Here is a 15,483-nt window from a genome sequence, read left to right on the forward strand (position 1 = left end):
GAGAGGGCGGCTTTCCCACAGGTCTTCTCTTGCTGAGAGCGACGGGCCGGGGCTAGTTGATGCAATAAAAAGGGAATCAGGCCGCAAAGTCCCCAGTTACCGGTGGCGACTGGCCAGAGGAAGGCTCCAGCAAGCGTGACCTGACAGTGGAAGTACACACCCCCTAAATATTACAGAGAAAAACTGACAGATACACTTCCCCTGTCTTTGGGGGAATCCCGATCTCTTACCGCAATTCCGATTAAGCAAAAATGCATCCATCAAAACTTCGGGTTTGTTTTATTCCAAAAGCACTTCATTAAAAATGGCTTTAAAATATTATACATAGCTGCTTCAGTTTCTCAGACTGCTGCCTCTCCATTGACTAAAAATACAAAACCAGAAAACCCCTTCCCCTCTCACGCAGATCTTTTCCCCAGAAATCAGGCTACTTTAGTACCCCACTTTGATTGCTTTGGGGGCTGGGATAACCCAGGCACCAGTCACATAATGGTTGTGCTGCTCCAGCAACTGGCACCTGATGTGCAGGGCTGGCAGTCAGGTCCCTGTACCACAGCCCCGCCACGCTGCGAGGCCTCGGCCTGAGCACGTAGGTGTGTGGGGGCTCTTTGTGCTACTGCTCCTTGTAGTGTTTTCTTCCTATCTGATCCAAACTGACTGCAGAGGAGACCTCGAGCTGTCGCTACCGTTCTCTTCTGGTTACTGTGCTGCTTCCTAAGCCCTTGAGGCAGCTTTACCTCCAAGGGTCCTCACCTGGGAAGAGTGGCCCTCCCAGGATCCTGTGCTGCTGCCCACACTCTTCCCAGTGCCTGTCTGGATGCCAGAGAAGAGGCTGCTTCCTACCAAGCTTCTCTACTCAGGAGCCACAGAACATTTCAGAAATTGTGTTCTCTCCGGGCCAAGCAGCCTGCAGTGGGGATAAATACAGAGAGCGCAAGCAACCTGTGACTGAATTTGAGTCAGCAATGTGAGGAGTAGCTGCCACTGTGTGACTGAAAACATTTCCTCAACCAGACTGAAGGAGATGAGGAAAGGAGTGTAACAGCTGTGGGAAAGAACAGTAAATACTGAAGTGAGCAACTGTGTTACCAGCCTCAAAAAACAACCCCAAAACCAACAAAACAATCCTAGAAAGTTACAGAAGGGGAACAGAGCAGAGAATCTGTGAACATCTGAAAAACAGAAAAGCCAAATCTAGCTCTGTGTATACTTTCTCTGGATTTCTAAGGGCCCTAGAATGTCTGGCCAGTCAACCGGTGAGAGCTTGCTAAGAGGGGCTCAGTTCCACGTGGCTGTGCGGGCACCCAGCTCATGTCAGAGGATGAGCAGTCTTTGTCTCAACTGTCCGCTGTGTGCCCATCCGCTACTCAGGCTTAGTGCTGCAGCAACACCATCACTGCCTGCTGCTCCCCTCTGAGGTAGGTAGTTTAACCCTGCAAGGACCATTTGTCCTTTCAATGGCACATCTAAGACTTGCCATCGACTTCTAAAACCTGACATGAACATTAAGCTCTAAGCTATCTAAAAAGGTTACCCCAGTAAAAAAATCCCAGTACCTGCTTCTGTCAGAGAGCACCTAACATCTCAAATGCTGTCACACAGGTGAGAAAACATTGACCATTTGCCAAAAAAAAAAAAAAAAAAAAAAAAAAGGGGCATGTAGCTCCCAGCTGGGTGTAGCTGTCAGTCTGCATACCTGGCCCATGAGGACAGTGGACTTAGTATAAAGTCCAGTAAAATTAACCGAAAGGCTTCCCACTGACTGCATGGGATTTAGGATCATTCTGTAACTATGTCCTAAATGCTAACAACCCTCCTCCAGGCATGACAGTAACCACCTCATCAAATAGCCACAGTCCAACGTTCTAGTTAACATTCTCATGGCTAGAGTACAACTGGGTCCTGCTGTACAAGAGCAGTTTCAAAGTTAGCCTATTGCTGGTCCCCGCTGTTCTAGTGTAAAGGATAAGAAGTCTGAGTGAACAAGAAAGAAGATATGCTATCTTCAGATTTCCATAGAGATCAATTTGAGCTGAAGAGAAAAACAGAGAAGTCTCTACAGTTCTGTTTTCAGCCACTCAGAAGTGATCTCGCTGTAGCTCTTCCTCCTTTTCACTTTGTAAGTCAAGGCTTGGGAATATTCAGACAGCAGATGCTCCCAGTAGCAAGAGACATCCTCCATCTGCAAGTGCTCAGTGATGAACTGGCGTCCCCTAGAGACACACAAGGCAGAGTCAGAACCAATTTCCATTTCCTACAAGAGTCTTTGGTTTTGTTTTATATGTATATCAACTTTCACTCTTCTGTGTTTCAAATGAGAAACAACATGCACTGCTTTGCACCATCTATTTTAATTTCACAACTTTCATTCATGCTCATAGCTCTGACAGTTGCAGTGCTTTTGTTATCCTCAAGATGGTATTTGTTATCTGGGATAATAAATATCAGATTTCACATCCCAAATACAGTCTGAGCAGCACTGGTGCCTGCTGTTCAGAAGCCAGTCGCTGCCAGCCTGGATACATGATGCTTACAACCAGATGCAGTTCCCAGGGGTCAACCCACCTCACACTGAGACGAAAGCTCCCAATTTCTGATAGCTTTCAGTGGAGTTCCTGACATGGGTCACATATGAACCAAAGACCTAAGCATATCATCTTGTTCTCTAGTTCCCCCTGCTTGTTACAAGCTCTCCAACCCTCCTGCTGTTATTGCAGATCAGCTGTACTGCACCCTATTAATACTAGGCTGTCTTTGATAGGTAACCCCTTCAAAAGCTGAATAAGAAAATGCTTTGGAGGAAGACTGCCTGATAGCCAGAAAGGACACGCAACTTACCGCTCTGAAATTTCTTGTGCTATGGCATCATTCTCCTTTACAAACTGCAACAGCTCCCTAAAATAAAGACAAAAAAAAAAAGCTGTGAAACAGCCAGCTCAATGGAAAACATTGTTCCTCATCTTAATTTTTGCAGAGGATGAGATTAAGGATCTACAACTGAGCAAGGGACTGGTGCTCCTCATTTCAGAGCACAGAGGAAACCTGCCCTTCTCATCTGCTCTGTATCAGTTCTGGACAGCATGCTGAAATCTGGGAACTAACACATTTCGGGCCCAGTGATAAGTTCCTCTTATCTGGGCTGCAGGGCCCGCTCGCAAGTCTAAGGGCCTAGTGCCTGCTTCTTTCAATCAGGGTGACAGACCTACATACTCCAGTGGAACTGTACTCTCCAAGTAATAGAAGCAAAGGATTCTTTGGGGGCAATAATAAATAGAAAAGAACGTGACCTCCAAGAGCTTTTGCCTGATGCCAAAGAGTGGAGGCACTTCTCGGTGTAATACAAACCAAACCGCCTTCCCAAACACAGCAGTGTTCTCCTGTGGCATGCAGTGCTCCATTGAGCACACCCGGCCTCGCACCTGACGTCAGAGAGGTCTGATCGGACTGGGATGTAGTGCACCCAAGGCTTCAGCTGAGGGTAGAAGAACTCCAACCACTCTTCTCCAACGTGAAAGACAAGTGAACCGCATAAGAAAAGGTGTTTCAACCGGAAACTGGCAGCTACTCCCCGGAAATTAAACAGATACCTTTAAAAGGATAAGGAAGGAGAGGGACCTGATTACGCTTGCCATTTTATGGGGAAACGCACTAAGAAACCGTATTCTGAGTAGCAGTCAATCTTCCCTCACAGGTAGCAGCTTGGGGGGCGGTTTCCCTCACACTGAGCTATGCACCGGTTGCTAAAACAAAGGGAAAACATTTAATTGAAGCTCCTCGTAGGAAAAGGGAGCTGAAATTAAGGATGTTCTAGGTGAGTTTCTGCTGTCTTCAAAACTGAGGGAGAAAATCAAGGCATGAGGCTCTAATTCTGACAAAGACACCTGTCCATGCCAGACCAAAGGAGGCTTCACGCATACCTGCCGACGAGGCACAAGGTCACAGTGGGGATGCTGATCACATAACCCTACACTTCAGAGACTCTGTTACCATGAGGAGATTCTTTCCAATTCCCTATTGTCTTGCAGTGAGCTTTTCTGTTCATTGTTCTGCTTTGCCACATCTATCTCAGTTGGTTTGTTTTTTGCTTTTTTTCCTCTGGGATTCTGTTTTAATCTAATTGTTTCGAATTAACTTGGGAATGCAACCCTAGGAGGTTAAACAGGCTAGCACACAACAGATGGACTTTGCAGATAACAAAGAATCCACAATTTTGTTTTCAGTATTTTCTGCCAAGTTAGTAAAGTGGGCTTGACTGGGGGCGGATTTCTCTTAGCAAACTATCTCAGAGGGATGCTTGTTTGCTTACTTGCTTTTTTTTTTTTTTAAACCCACATTTCTCCAATTATATGGAAAGCTGTTTTTCCTGTGGGTAAAACCCCTCGGTACATATAACTAATCTTTGAAGTCAAACATTTTGGGCTGGGGGAAGGGAGTTTTTCCCTTTAATGAAGCTATTTTGGGCATGATGGGGATTATATATTATATATATTGTGGGCGAGATGGGAATTATAGCTAAACTTAGTTCAGCAGTAAGTGACAAGGAGTACATCTGATATTATTTTGCGTTCTTTGTATTACCTAGGAGTTCAAGGCAGGGATAAGGGGCTCATTGTGTTAGGAACTCAGCAGATACATGCAGAGGTCCAACAGGAACAGTGGTCTGAAGCGAGTAAATGCCCCTGTCCAGTTCTAGACACAGCTCTCACCACCCGTGACCTCAGCCAAGACACTGAGCGCTGCTCTCAGCCAGCCTGCTATAGCACCTACACTGAAGGAAGCAGCGAGAAGTTCATGTTGACCCTGTCAGACGCTGGGCTACAACAAAAGTGTGTGAGAGTGTCTCAGCCTTTACTGTACAAGGGGCTTAGGAGGCATCAAAGTTGGGAAGTCTATGTGTAACAGAAGGGAGAAATCTGGGCAACAGTCTAGTAAAATATAAAATGAAACAAGTCAATCACATTTGCACAAAAACACAGATCCAGCCAAATGACCAAGTTCCTATATCAGCAGATTCTAACTGGCAGAATTGTAACTAGGTAATCTTAAAGCAAAAGAAAAAGCAAAACATCAGATATACAAGTGCATACACACTAACCATTTATATTTTTTACACAGAAACCCAAGAATATTACACCAAAACCCCCTCCCTGAAGTAGTTAAAAAATAAAAAAAAACATTCTCCCAAACAATATACAAAGTATAAATCAATACTATATTTGCTCAATCATATTTCAGGTTCTCTCTTTTATTATATACATCCAGTGGCAACATTTGTCCCAGTATGCATATGAAGACATAATTCCTTAGTTCCTTATGTCTTTGAAGACAGCAATGCTATCACTGTAGCACTGAAAAATAAATTTTCAACACACAGCTTGGTAAAGGAATATAAAGAAAAACTGATAGAAAGTCTTTCTGATTAAAAAATAGAATAAAATTTTACATCTATATGTTTATTAGTAATCTAAGGCATTCACTTTCCCCGAAGCATTTATTTCTCCTGACCCGACAGGGGAAAGCTGATACTGAAAGAGACCATGCTAAGCAATCAGATTTTCAACTGCCTTATGTCTGTTTACAAGCTTTCTTACCTGCATAGAGCTGGTTGCTGGAATTAGACCTTAAAATAAAATGAGACCTTACACCATGCAAGGAAAGAAATAACCCACAGCCCTTGAACAGCTTTACTATTCAAAACTCTTACTTGTATTTGCAGTGATCAACCAGTGGAATTTCTTTTGCAGGAGGCTTCCCTAAGGTGTCCTTAAAATTAAACAAAAAAAAAAATCAGTAAGCTTTACATGGTGATTTCATATTTGTTTTCCTTCTCAGTTAGAAACAAAGCTGAAGTCTCAAAACCCGCCATTCCCACTTCTGAGAAAATCTTCTCTGGTGGGCTTTTAGAAGTATTATGAAGAATTCCCAGCCCTTCAAACAAGGAAAAAAAAATCAGTAAATTACACACTGCCTGTAAGCAAACGCCAGCACAAACACATTAAATGATAATGTTTAGTTGGCAGCTACAGAGTGGAAAACAGCTTGGGACAATGGACTGTGTGGAGCCAAGTGTAACCGGATTAGCCAAAACTGTCTGGAGAAAGATGGACTGCAGACTAAATATGGAACTAAAAAGTTATCAGCAACAGTTATCCAAAAGTTATCAACAACAAGCCCAAGAAACAGAGATGGCAGAAAAAGGTTTAAAAAGACTGACAACAACACACAGGCAGCTCAGGGCTAGAAGAGGATGAGTTAGCTCATTTTGTTGTAATGGAAGAGGAGGGGATTGGCAGGGATTCATTTTCTTACATGTGCTGGTTTCCTTGAACAAAAAGTGTAGATGGAAGAAAAATGTTTGGCCTGCCAGGCTCTAGAGACTCCTTCCTTTCATCTGTCAGAGAGGTGCAGCCATTAAGGGAACTACAAGCCTCCCCCACTCTAGAGGGCCACCCACAACCCTCCAACAAGATGCTTCTCAATCATCAAAGCCATCTTGCAATGCCACCCTTTCTGGCCTTCACACTCAGGAGACAGACAACACCCACACACCTTCTCAGATTTCCAAGCCTGGTTTTTAGTGTACTCAGCATCAACAAGTTCTGGGTTTTCTCGGGACAGCAGAATGAGGGGATCTCTCTCCGGGCTCGTTCTACAAAAGAAATGCTACCAGTAATTGCCAATCTACATGATCCAACACAGCTAACGAACAACCAGACTCAAGTCCGACTCTGCCGCTTTATAAGGCTGACCTCCCTATGTGCCCCGAAAACATCAAGTACCTACCATACAGTGTAATTCTGTCCAAGGGTAAATTAGCAAGAGAATGAGTTATGTATACTGAAATGATCTGAGGCCACAATTCTTTATTTCACTTACTAAATATTTAATAGTATTATTTAAGCAATTCCCATGACAAATCAGCAGAGATGTTGCTTCCCTCAGGCTTTACCCTGATGGGTGCCAAATACTTTAACTCCCTTCTAAGTCAGAGAGAACTAAGAGTGCTAAGCACCTTCAGTGATGATCCCTCTGACACTAATTTAAAACACTATTCAGAAACAAGGTTATGACATCCCTGAGGCTCACTCATCATCATCTGAGCCTACCTAGTAAGATATCAAATCCTTCCCTACTGGGGATGGGGGAGGAACAAAGTATTGGGTTTAACATTGTTTTCAAACTCTCCCTGGAGAGAGGGCAAAAATAATCTTTTATTCCCCCACACCTCTCAGGTAGCGTAAAGCAAGAATACTTTCAATTCAGTGGAGCACTTGCATAGCAAATAATGCATTCACACTGGCAAGAAGCAAGCACATCAATATAAAAATCTTTACATGTGTATCATGCACCTGCAGTTCTCTTCACAGAACAAAACAAGCTGGTTCCTAGTGTGACAGTTTTATTCATTAAGAGATAATGTAGCAACTCTGTCACAACTTCTGTTTCCAATATTAGAATTATAATAAACTAGTTGCAAATGGCGGTTCTTATGGAGAATCAATAATGGTGAAATACTGCTGTACAAAATGTCTCGTTTCCCTTTTATAAAATACATTCTGGGTCACACTTGTTTAGGTCTTAGAGATACAGAAATTTCTGCATACAGACCACTGTCACAGCATATGCTGGTAGAATCTCCTGTTACAGAAAAATATGCTTACCTGGATCCTCGGAAGTATCCTTTAGAGATTTTTTTCATCCATGGCCATTTTTCTGCAGATCTGAAAATATTGTTTATACATGGCAATAAATTATTTAATATAACCATGAAAGAGCACTCTCATCAGTTTTCACAGCATGATCTCTTTGTATTATTCTTCATTTTTGATGGAAATCACTTTCTTCATTATAGCAGAAAAAACTCTCAGCCAGGTCCAATGAAACAGGTTTTCCTGTGAATATTGTATTTAAGGCAACATGATATAGGCTACTTTTCTGAATACCTCTCAGCCAAAGCAATGAATTACTAACAACCCCCTCAGTAAACCTTTAAGGGTATTAAAATTTATGTAAAGTTTGAATCCACTTTTTGTATTGTTGCTTTATTTTTCTGTACTTCACTGAATACAGACAGTGCAAAATGACTGAAGTTTCTAACCACTGCCATTTCCCATTAATAAAACCCCAAACAAAAACAAACAAAAAAACCCCGTCGGGTGTTTTGCATTTAAAACACAGGGGTTCATTGTTTTGACAAATAACTTTCACTTAAAATCTAGGTAAGTCCTTCAAAATAGCTGTTCACGTGTTTTATTTCTGTCAGTCTAGTCACTCTGAGGAACATTTTGTTGTACTTTTCTGTTGTACCTAGCTTGACATATAGGTCCTGATCCCCTACTGATCTGCGCAGGCCAAGCTTTGCACCTGCTCGTAACACAGTGACACAAGTGGGGTTCACTGAGAAAGCAAGGATAAGCAAATGCTTTGGACCTTTATTATATTAGATCACATTAGGCTTCAGCTATGATTAGTCCTATAGATCTTCAGATTTTGAAGAGGGAAACATTCAACCTTGCATTCTGATGTCAAGTGATTGACATCAAGGTAGCTTTCTTGTTATGTGTCTATGTTCACTCACTGTTGCACACTTTATCACTTTCCACGAGTAACAACCCCTTATTCTGCTAATAGTCAAAGATACTGCTAAAAGAAAGACTCCCCATCAGAAATGTCTTCTGTCTTACTCTCAGCCCAGTAATGACTCTTTATTCTTAGCAATGATTCCAGGTTTCTCTATTGCGCATTGCAATACTCAAGTAAAAGCAGATCTAAAGAAGGCTTTCCTTTACCCTTCCAGAAGCTTAAACAAACATCCTAGATCATCCCTGCAGTGAAAAAACCACAGCTCCTAGAGAAGTAGTTGGAAACAAAGGAAAATATTTCCATGTGTCAGGGGAGATTTCTGCAGGCAAAAGATAACTGCTACTGTATTGACAAACCTTATCTCACCAAAAATGATAGTAATCTGGCCCCGACAGCAAGAAGAATATGCATACTTTGTCCTCTGCATTCCTCACAAAAGTGTTGGAAACAGAGAAGCTAATTGTAACTTCTAGTTACATCATCCAAGGTTTCCATGGAGAATTCTTATATAGCAGTTAGTCTTTATGTAGTTAATGAGAGGCTGCAGGACAGATCACAGGCCAAGAGACCTATGGTCTTAGACTTCAACATTAGCTCAGTGATGTCCATTACTAGATGGCTTTTACTGTGAGTTTGTCTTCCATTAAACCTCCCCACATAGGTAAACATTTCCAAAACATACCTTCTGAGGTCCTCTCTCATGAGGTCCCAGCGCCCTAAACCTGTTGGGTAAATCGGCCAGACAGCTGGTCCTCCTTCCCAAAACGTCCAGGCAGGATACATGATATCATTGTATTCAGGTGTCTTTAGAAAAAGGAGAGTAAGGTAAGAACAAGAGTAATATCTACTTCAGTTTATTGACTGAGCCCATCAGTAATGAATGTCCCTTCTAGGAGTTCTGTCGGCTTTCCCCGTTATTGTTCCATAAGCAGTTGTAAGAGCTTTGCACTGTTGCTGGCGTTCAAATGATGACAACCCAATATTTAAATTTTTCAATTACTTTTAAAAGACACTATGTCTTGCATGACAACACAGGACTTCCATGTCAGCAAAGAATAAAAGAGGTCCATGATATAGCCAATAAGTAAACAGCAAAAGACCTGAACTCCACTCACCTTTCTAAAGACTTGTGCCTATGTGTAGCTACAAGTGTTTTCTACTGATGGTAAGTTAAGCGGCATTATTATCTCCTCAGAGCCACTTATAGACACTTTGACATTTAGGTTTCCAACACTTCAGTTCATTTCAGCCTTCCTAGAGATCACTTAACAATTCAATGCAACAAGTATCCAGGTCATGTAACAATTTCAGTTCCTCACTCTTACTTGTATGCTTAAATCCCCATATAATCAGAGCAAAGACCAGCAAAGATGGAGGCAGACTCTTTTCAGAAGTGCAGAGACAGACTGAGGCAACAGGCTTTGATTACAAGAAGGGAAAATACTGGGAAACATGTTTTCATTCTGACAGAGACACTGTCTGTGTACACCCTGTCCTCAGGGGTGCTCAGATCTGGGCAGGACACAGCCAGGAGCACCATGATCTAGTTGGTCCTGCTCCAAACAACATGCTGGACTGGGAGACCTGAGATTCCTTCCAGCTTAAGTGGCTGTGTGCTTCTATGATCAGCTCCTTCTCAGTCTTGTTGTAAACAGGCATTGATAACAAACCATGATATCTCCACCACCACCCCACAGTCGGCCTTCTGAGAGGCAGAACACGACAATCCTTCAATCCCTTATACTTTCAGCCACAGAAAGCACCCTGGACCAGCACCCTGGACCAGCACCCTGGACCAGCACCCTGGAGCCTTCCTAACACCGGCTAGTTAAATGTGAGCTGTGCCTGGGACACTAAGTTTCAGTTAAGGACAGAGCTGAGGTTACAGTTCAGATATTGGACAACAATGACCAGACAACTCAAGTTTCTTGCACCCAGGGGCAGGATGAATACAGCTGCAAATATTAAAATTCTGCAACCTGCTCTGCATCAGTTTGGGTTCTGCTGGCTAGAGTTAAAGCTGTGCAATGGTCAAGAGGCAAAACAGCTAGCTTCACTACCACACCTGGCAGCAAACATGGTTATTCAATGACAGTGCTTGCAATGCTGCACTGAAATTCTAGAGAGTTTTATGACAGCTGAGGACTAGGCAATAGTTATGGATCCTATTATGGTTTAGACTTCATGAGCTGAAGAGCTAGATTCAGAGTACGATGTTACAAGTTAGCAGAAACAGAATAGGGCCTGAACTAGCAAGAGCAAATGGTTTATTGCTTCTTTTTTTCATCTTACTGTATACTGGGCTTCAGCCAAGAACAGATCATGATCAGGGTTAGGTAGCGAGGGTGCAAGGTTGGGGCACATTGGGTGTACACTACGGCAAAGCAAGACTGACAGAAGCTTGAGGCGTCACGGTATTTTGCTGGAAAGGATGAGACACTACACTGCAGTCAGGTTTAACGACGGGAGAGGCAGGAAAACACACAGGAGGGCTCTCAAGTCTGGGAACAGAGAAGCAGAAAGCCGATGTCTCTATGCGTGCACATGCCTCTGCATGTGTGTGCATGTTTGCAGATGGAAAAGGGAATCCAGGGGAAAAGGGTTCACAGAAGACAGCAGTATTACAGAAAAGAAAATAAGAAACACTTACCTGTGGTACCAAAAAAGATTAAAATAGTCACGTTACATGAGATGTACTGTATGAGTATGACAGTTGACTGATGATCAAAAATCCTTAACAACACTGATAAACTATGGCTACAATTTTAACAGAGGCACTGTAGCAAATGACAGCTATGCTGGCACATATCCCATCCAGCTGTGCATCATTCCGCTGTGGCAGAGGTACATTTTTTGACCTGGAAGAGGAGCTAATGAGGGGAAAAACCATTCTATTGAATAAATCTGCAAGTCTGCCTGCCAGAAAACTGGAAGCAAAAGGAAACATAAAGAACAAAAAAAGAGCAAGCAATTCTGACACACAGAAAATCTGTGGGGAACCATCCTGAAAAACACGTTCCCAAGAGGAAGGAGGACACACACGTGTCAGAAATGCTCAGCTTTTAAAGATGCACGCACCTTACTGAAGGAAAAGACTGGGATAATAGGTTTCATCCACTTGGGGACCTGGGGGTAGTCTCGCACATTGATTACCATTTCCATGTCAGGGAGGCGGTTGATGATCTCCAGAAGGAAGTGCTCAACTCCACTGCATCTGTGGTGAAATTACATATGGCAAAGAACTGTTAGAAGAAGTCAGAATCATGCAGTCTCCTGCAGGTCCTTCTCTCTGAGCAGGAGCAGAAGAGACAGCCATACCATAATGCAGGTTGGGAACTGCCTATAGCAGCCTCTAAGCCCCAGTGTAGTACAGACACTGGTGAAGCAACCCATCCTGTTAAATCTGGCCTGATCTGCAGCTTTCTCTGGGATCCCACAACCAACCAACCACCAAACAACCCACCCACCCTTTGTACACTGAACTGCAAAAAAGACACTCGCCTCTTGCCCCATTTAAGCCTCATACATAATTTTCTAGGCTCCTGGTCTGATAAGGAATTGAAACCTCCAAAATATCACTGTGCTCAAGGACTTTTAACTTGGCAGATTTGGAAGTACTCCTGTGTCCCAGATAGGGAGACACGATCCTCTGCACAGCCTCTTACCTCGCAGGGAACAAGCAGTCCTGCTCACGGTACAGTTTGTTCTTAATGATTTGGTAGTGTGTCCCCAGCTTCCGGCTCACCACATCTGATATGATCTCCTTGGAAATGCCATCTCGAAAAGGAGACAGGTCCTGCTTCCAGACACTGAAACAAAACAATCAGCCATTATTATGTACAATAGAGAGGATACTCTGCATTAAATTACTGCAGTATACAGAACAGACTTTTAGCTAAAACAAGCTCTGTGTAGCTTCCAGGAGCTCTGCTACATGTGGCACAACGGAGAATTTAATTTAAGTCGCTTGGAAGAGCTACTACCAAAGAGACTCAATGGTCCAAGCTTCGCTCTTTGACTACCTATGCGTGGTTAGCCTGAACAAGCCCAGCACAGGACTCAGGCTAAATCAACATGGACAACTCTAGTTACTCTCCCAGAAAGGACCTTACATACCCTGGCAGATTATGGGTAAAAGTCTTCAGCTACCTTAACCTATGAGTTGCAAAGCTTGTGCTTTGGCCTTCCATGAACAATGGGCCACACCAAGACCAAATTCCTCACACAGTGTCATGCTATTTAGACATTAAAAAAGAAGGTAAGAGTCTAGTTGCAAGGAACAGCATTGCCCAGTAATGCTAAGTGCAGTGAAAGGCAGCACAGGACAGGCCTATGTAGCACATGTTCTGTGACATCTGCATATCACCAGTGAGCTCCAGGAATGCAGTACAAAAACAAAACTAACAAATATAATAAAGTACAGGAGGAGGATGTAGTTTATATAAATTTAGTCTAAAGATCTTCAGATCTAATGGTTTGGAGCATTTACCGAACACTGTCAAAACTACAACAGTCATGAAGACACCCTCCCCACTTTTTGGTAGACACCGCATCAATGCCTTAGTTTAATACAACACTGTCAGAGTGATCCACCTGTGAGGATGGTCAAACACCAGTACAGGTTGCCCAGAGAGGCTGCAGAGTTTCTATTCAAAATATGATTGGACATGGTCCTGGCAACCCTGCTTGAGCAGAGCTGGACTTGAAGATCTCAAGAGGTCCCCTCCAACCTCCATGATTCTGCTATTTTGTAATCAGGTAGAAAACAGTAAAACTACATTTAAAAATTGTCATTGAGCAGATGGGATGACCACAGGATAAGCAGTCTGGCAGGGATGCAAATGTAATGAGCTTGAGAACAGGAAGAAAGGTGCAGTTTTATGGCACATCCATGTCAGAGTAACCTAAGTGACAACTGAAAGGTAGCAACAATCAAGGTGGGACCTCCAGTCCCTGGCCACCGAATCACAAAAGACCAGAAATAAGTAGAATGTGTTATACGGGGAAAAGTACTGGCTTTCAGTGTTCTGCTGAGTTATTTACATACCTTCAAATCAGCTACCAAAATGAATGAAGCTTCTTAAGTGTCATACAGCATACATGTTGTATTATCTTCCTGGATTCTTTTGTAACACCTGTCACTATAGCAGCACCCCTTACCAACCCTTAAATGAACTACTGCTTCAGTGAAAACTAGGTTTTGAGACCCACGGCAACCATAACTTCACGTTACTGCCAACTATCATGTTCTGAAGCAGATTTGGAGGTTGTAACCACTTGGGAAAGCGTTCTACCCAAAGGTGGGCAGGAGATAGTAGAGAGTATGTTTAAAAAGCTGTATCCGAATTGGAACTTAGGGAAAAGACTGGAAGGCTAAACTAAAAGAGATTTTTCCTCATCAATATTTCAAGAGCAATGAAGATCAAAAACTGAAAACAGAGCGTACAAACACTTGCCCAATATGACTCATCTAATATTAAAGGCCAATATAGCACTCAATCTCACCCCCAAAATGAGTGAGCATATCTGGTACTTTTAAACAGGGGGTTTAAAGTTGGGCATCAGTGTTTCTGCATTTGGAGTCCTAATCCTAAAGGCAGAAGAATATGTTGATTCTTCACTGAATTGCCTCTTCTCTTTTAAATAAAAATGCCGCTTAAAGCTATCAAAAAACCCAGCCCTATAATCCCTGGATATATGTCAATGATGACCTATGCACCTGTAATGTACACCACACCACAGCTGTGCTCCATCAGTGTGAACAGAAAGGAAGTTTGGTTTGGTTATGCCTAGAAGACAGATGAGCTTGCACTTGTACTGCCTACAGTGGTCTTGCACCACATCTAAGCCTCTAGCTCTTCACATTAAATTCACTGTAGGAAGATTAGGCCAGCATTTCAAGTCAGAGTACTAGCATTATGCCTAATGCTCCATACTTATCAAAAAAAGTAAACAGGACTGGTGTCTTCTTGAATGAGCTCCTCTTGGATCACACTTTGGTCTCGTGAAAGTCAGGTAGATAAATATCTATCATCACTCCCATTCTCAGAAGCAGTGAGCTCGATTCCCTAGAAAGAGCGCTAAGAAGTACAGCACACTATCACACCAAATGAATCTGTGTTCTGAAACAATCTTTCTTAATCTAGCTATTTAGAATATTTTACACATACTTGCTTTCTTCCACTTTTAAAAGCCCATGAGAAAGATTTGTTGGCAACACTGCACTAAGAGAGAAGGCAGAAGTGTATTGTTAAGACAGAAATGTCACCAGCTGTGAGTACGGTATTGCACGATCATGTGTGAAATGCTGACATAGTGTATGTTCAATCACAGAGGACAACAAGGAGTGTGATCAGCTTGTGAGTGCACACATCTTCTATTGGAACTATGGATGCCAACCTGTTTCACACAATGCCGTTAATAACCTCCTCCTTGCAAGCACCATGACCTGCAGTGGCTACAGATGTGATACCTTAGCACCCAAATATTCTCTAGCTAATGTCTAACCATCAGCGATGACAAAAGTCTTTTCTCTCATGCTCAGAGGCCTGTGCAGTCAAAAGGAAGCCAGTTTCTCACCTTTGGTGGCAGCTGCAATTCTCCTTTACACACGGCTTATAGACTTCCAGAGCTTTCTTAATTTGGTCAGTTATTGTTTTCCATTTGGCATCTAAAACACACAGGAAGGAAAAGTCAAAGGAATTAATTCACTGAACTATACGAACAAGTAGCAGGGGCTGAACAGCATGTCTGGTCTGGCTGGCAACAGGGATGCACCAAAGTCCCACATCACACTCGGGACCTGCTCCAGCCCACGCAGCTCAACGCGGGCATGCCTACAGCAAGCGGGGGAAAGAAAAGCCCTCAGGGGCAAGGAGAGGGGCCACCCAGCTCGGGGGG

At 43.0% G+C, this 15,483-nt stretch overlaps 1 protein-coding gene across 1 annotated transcript in view; it reads right to left on the bottom strand.

The window, feature by feature from the left end:
* Positions 1-272: 272 nt before the first annotated feature.
* POGLUT1 (protein O-glucosyltransferase 1) overlaps positions 273-15,483 on the bottom strand; it is a 20,222-nt gene continuing 5,011 nt past the window's right edge. Inside the window, exons 2-11 of the mRNA XM_026841227.1 lie at positions 15,163-15,253; positions 12,249-12,392; positions 11,662-11,797; positions 9,266-9,387; positions 7,662-7,721; positions 6,550-6,649; positions 5,705-5,763; positions 3,420-3,587; positions 2,839-2,895; positions 273-2,213 (exon numbers count right to left, since the gene is read on the bottom strand). Coding sequence (XP_026697028.1) covers positions 2,057-2,213; positions 2,839-2,895; positions 3,420-3,587; positions 5,705-5,763; positions 6,550-6,649; positions 7,662-7,721; positions 9,266-9,387; positions 11,662-11,797; positions 12,249-12,392; positions 15,163-15,253 — 1,094 coding nt within the window. The 3' untranslated portion in view covers positions 273-2,056. The remainder of the gene's footprint in view (positions 2,214-2,838; positions 2,896-3,419; positions 3,588-5,704; positions 5,764-6,549; positions 6,650-7,661; positions 7,722-9,265; positions 9,388-11,661; positions 11,798-12,248; positions 12,393-15,162; positions 15,254-15,483) is intronic.

Source organism: Athene cunicularia, assembly GCF_003259725.1.
Source record: "Athene cunicularia isolate RWA chromosome 1 unlocalized genomic scaffold, athCun1 chr1_part3, whole genome shotgun sequence".
NCBI classification, from domain to species: Eukaryota; Metazoa; Chordata; class Aves; order Strigiformes; family Strigidae; genus Athene; species Athene cunicularia.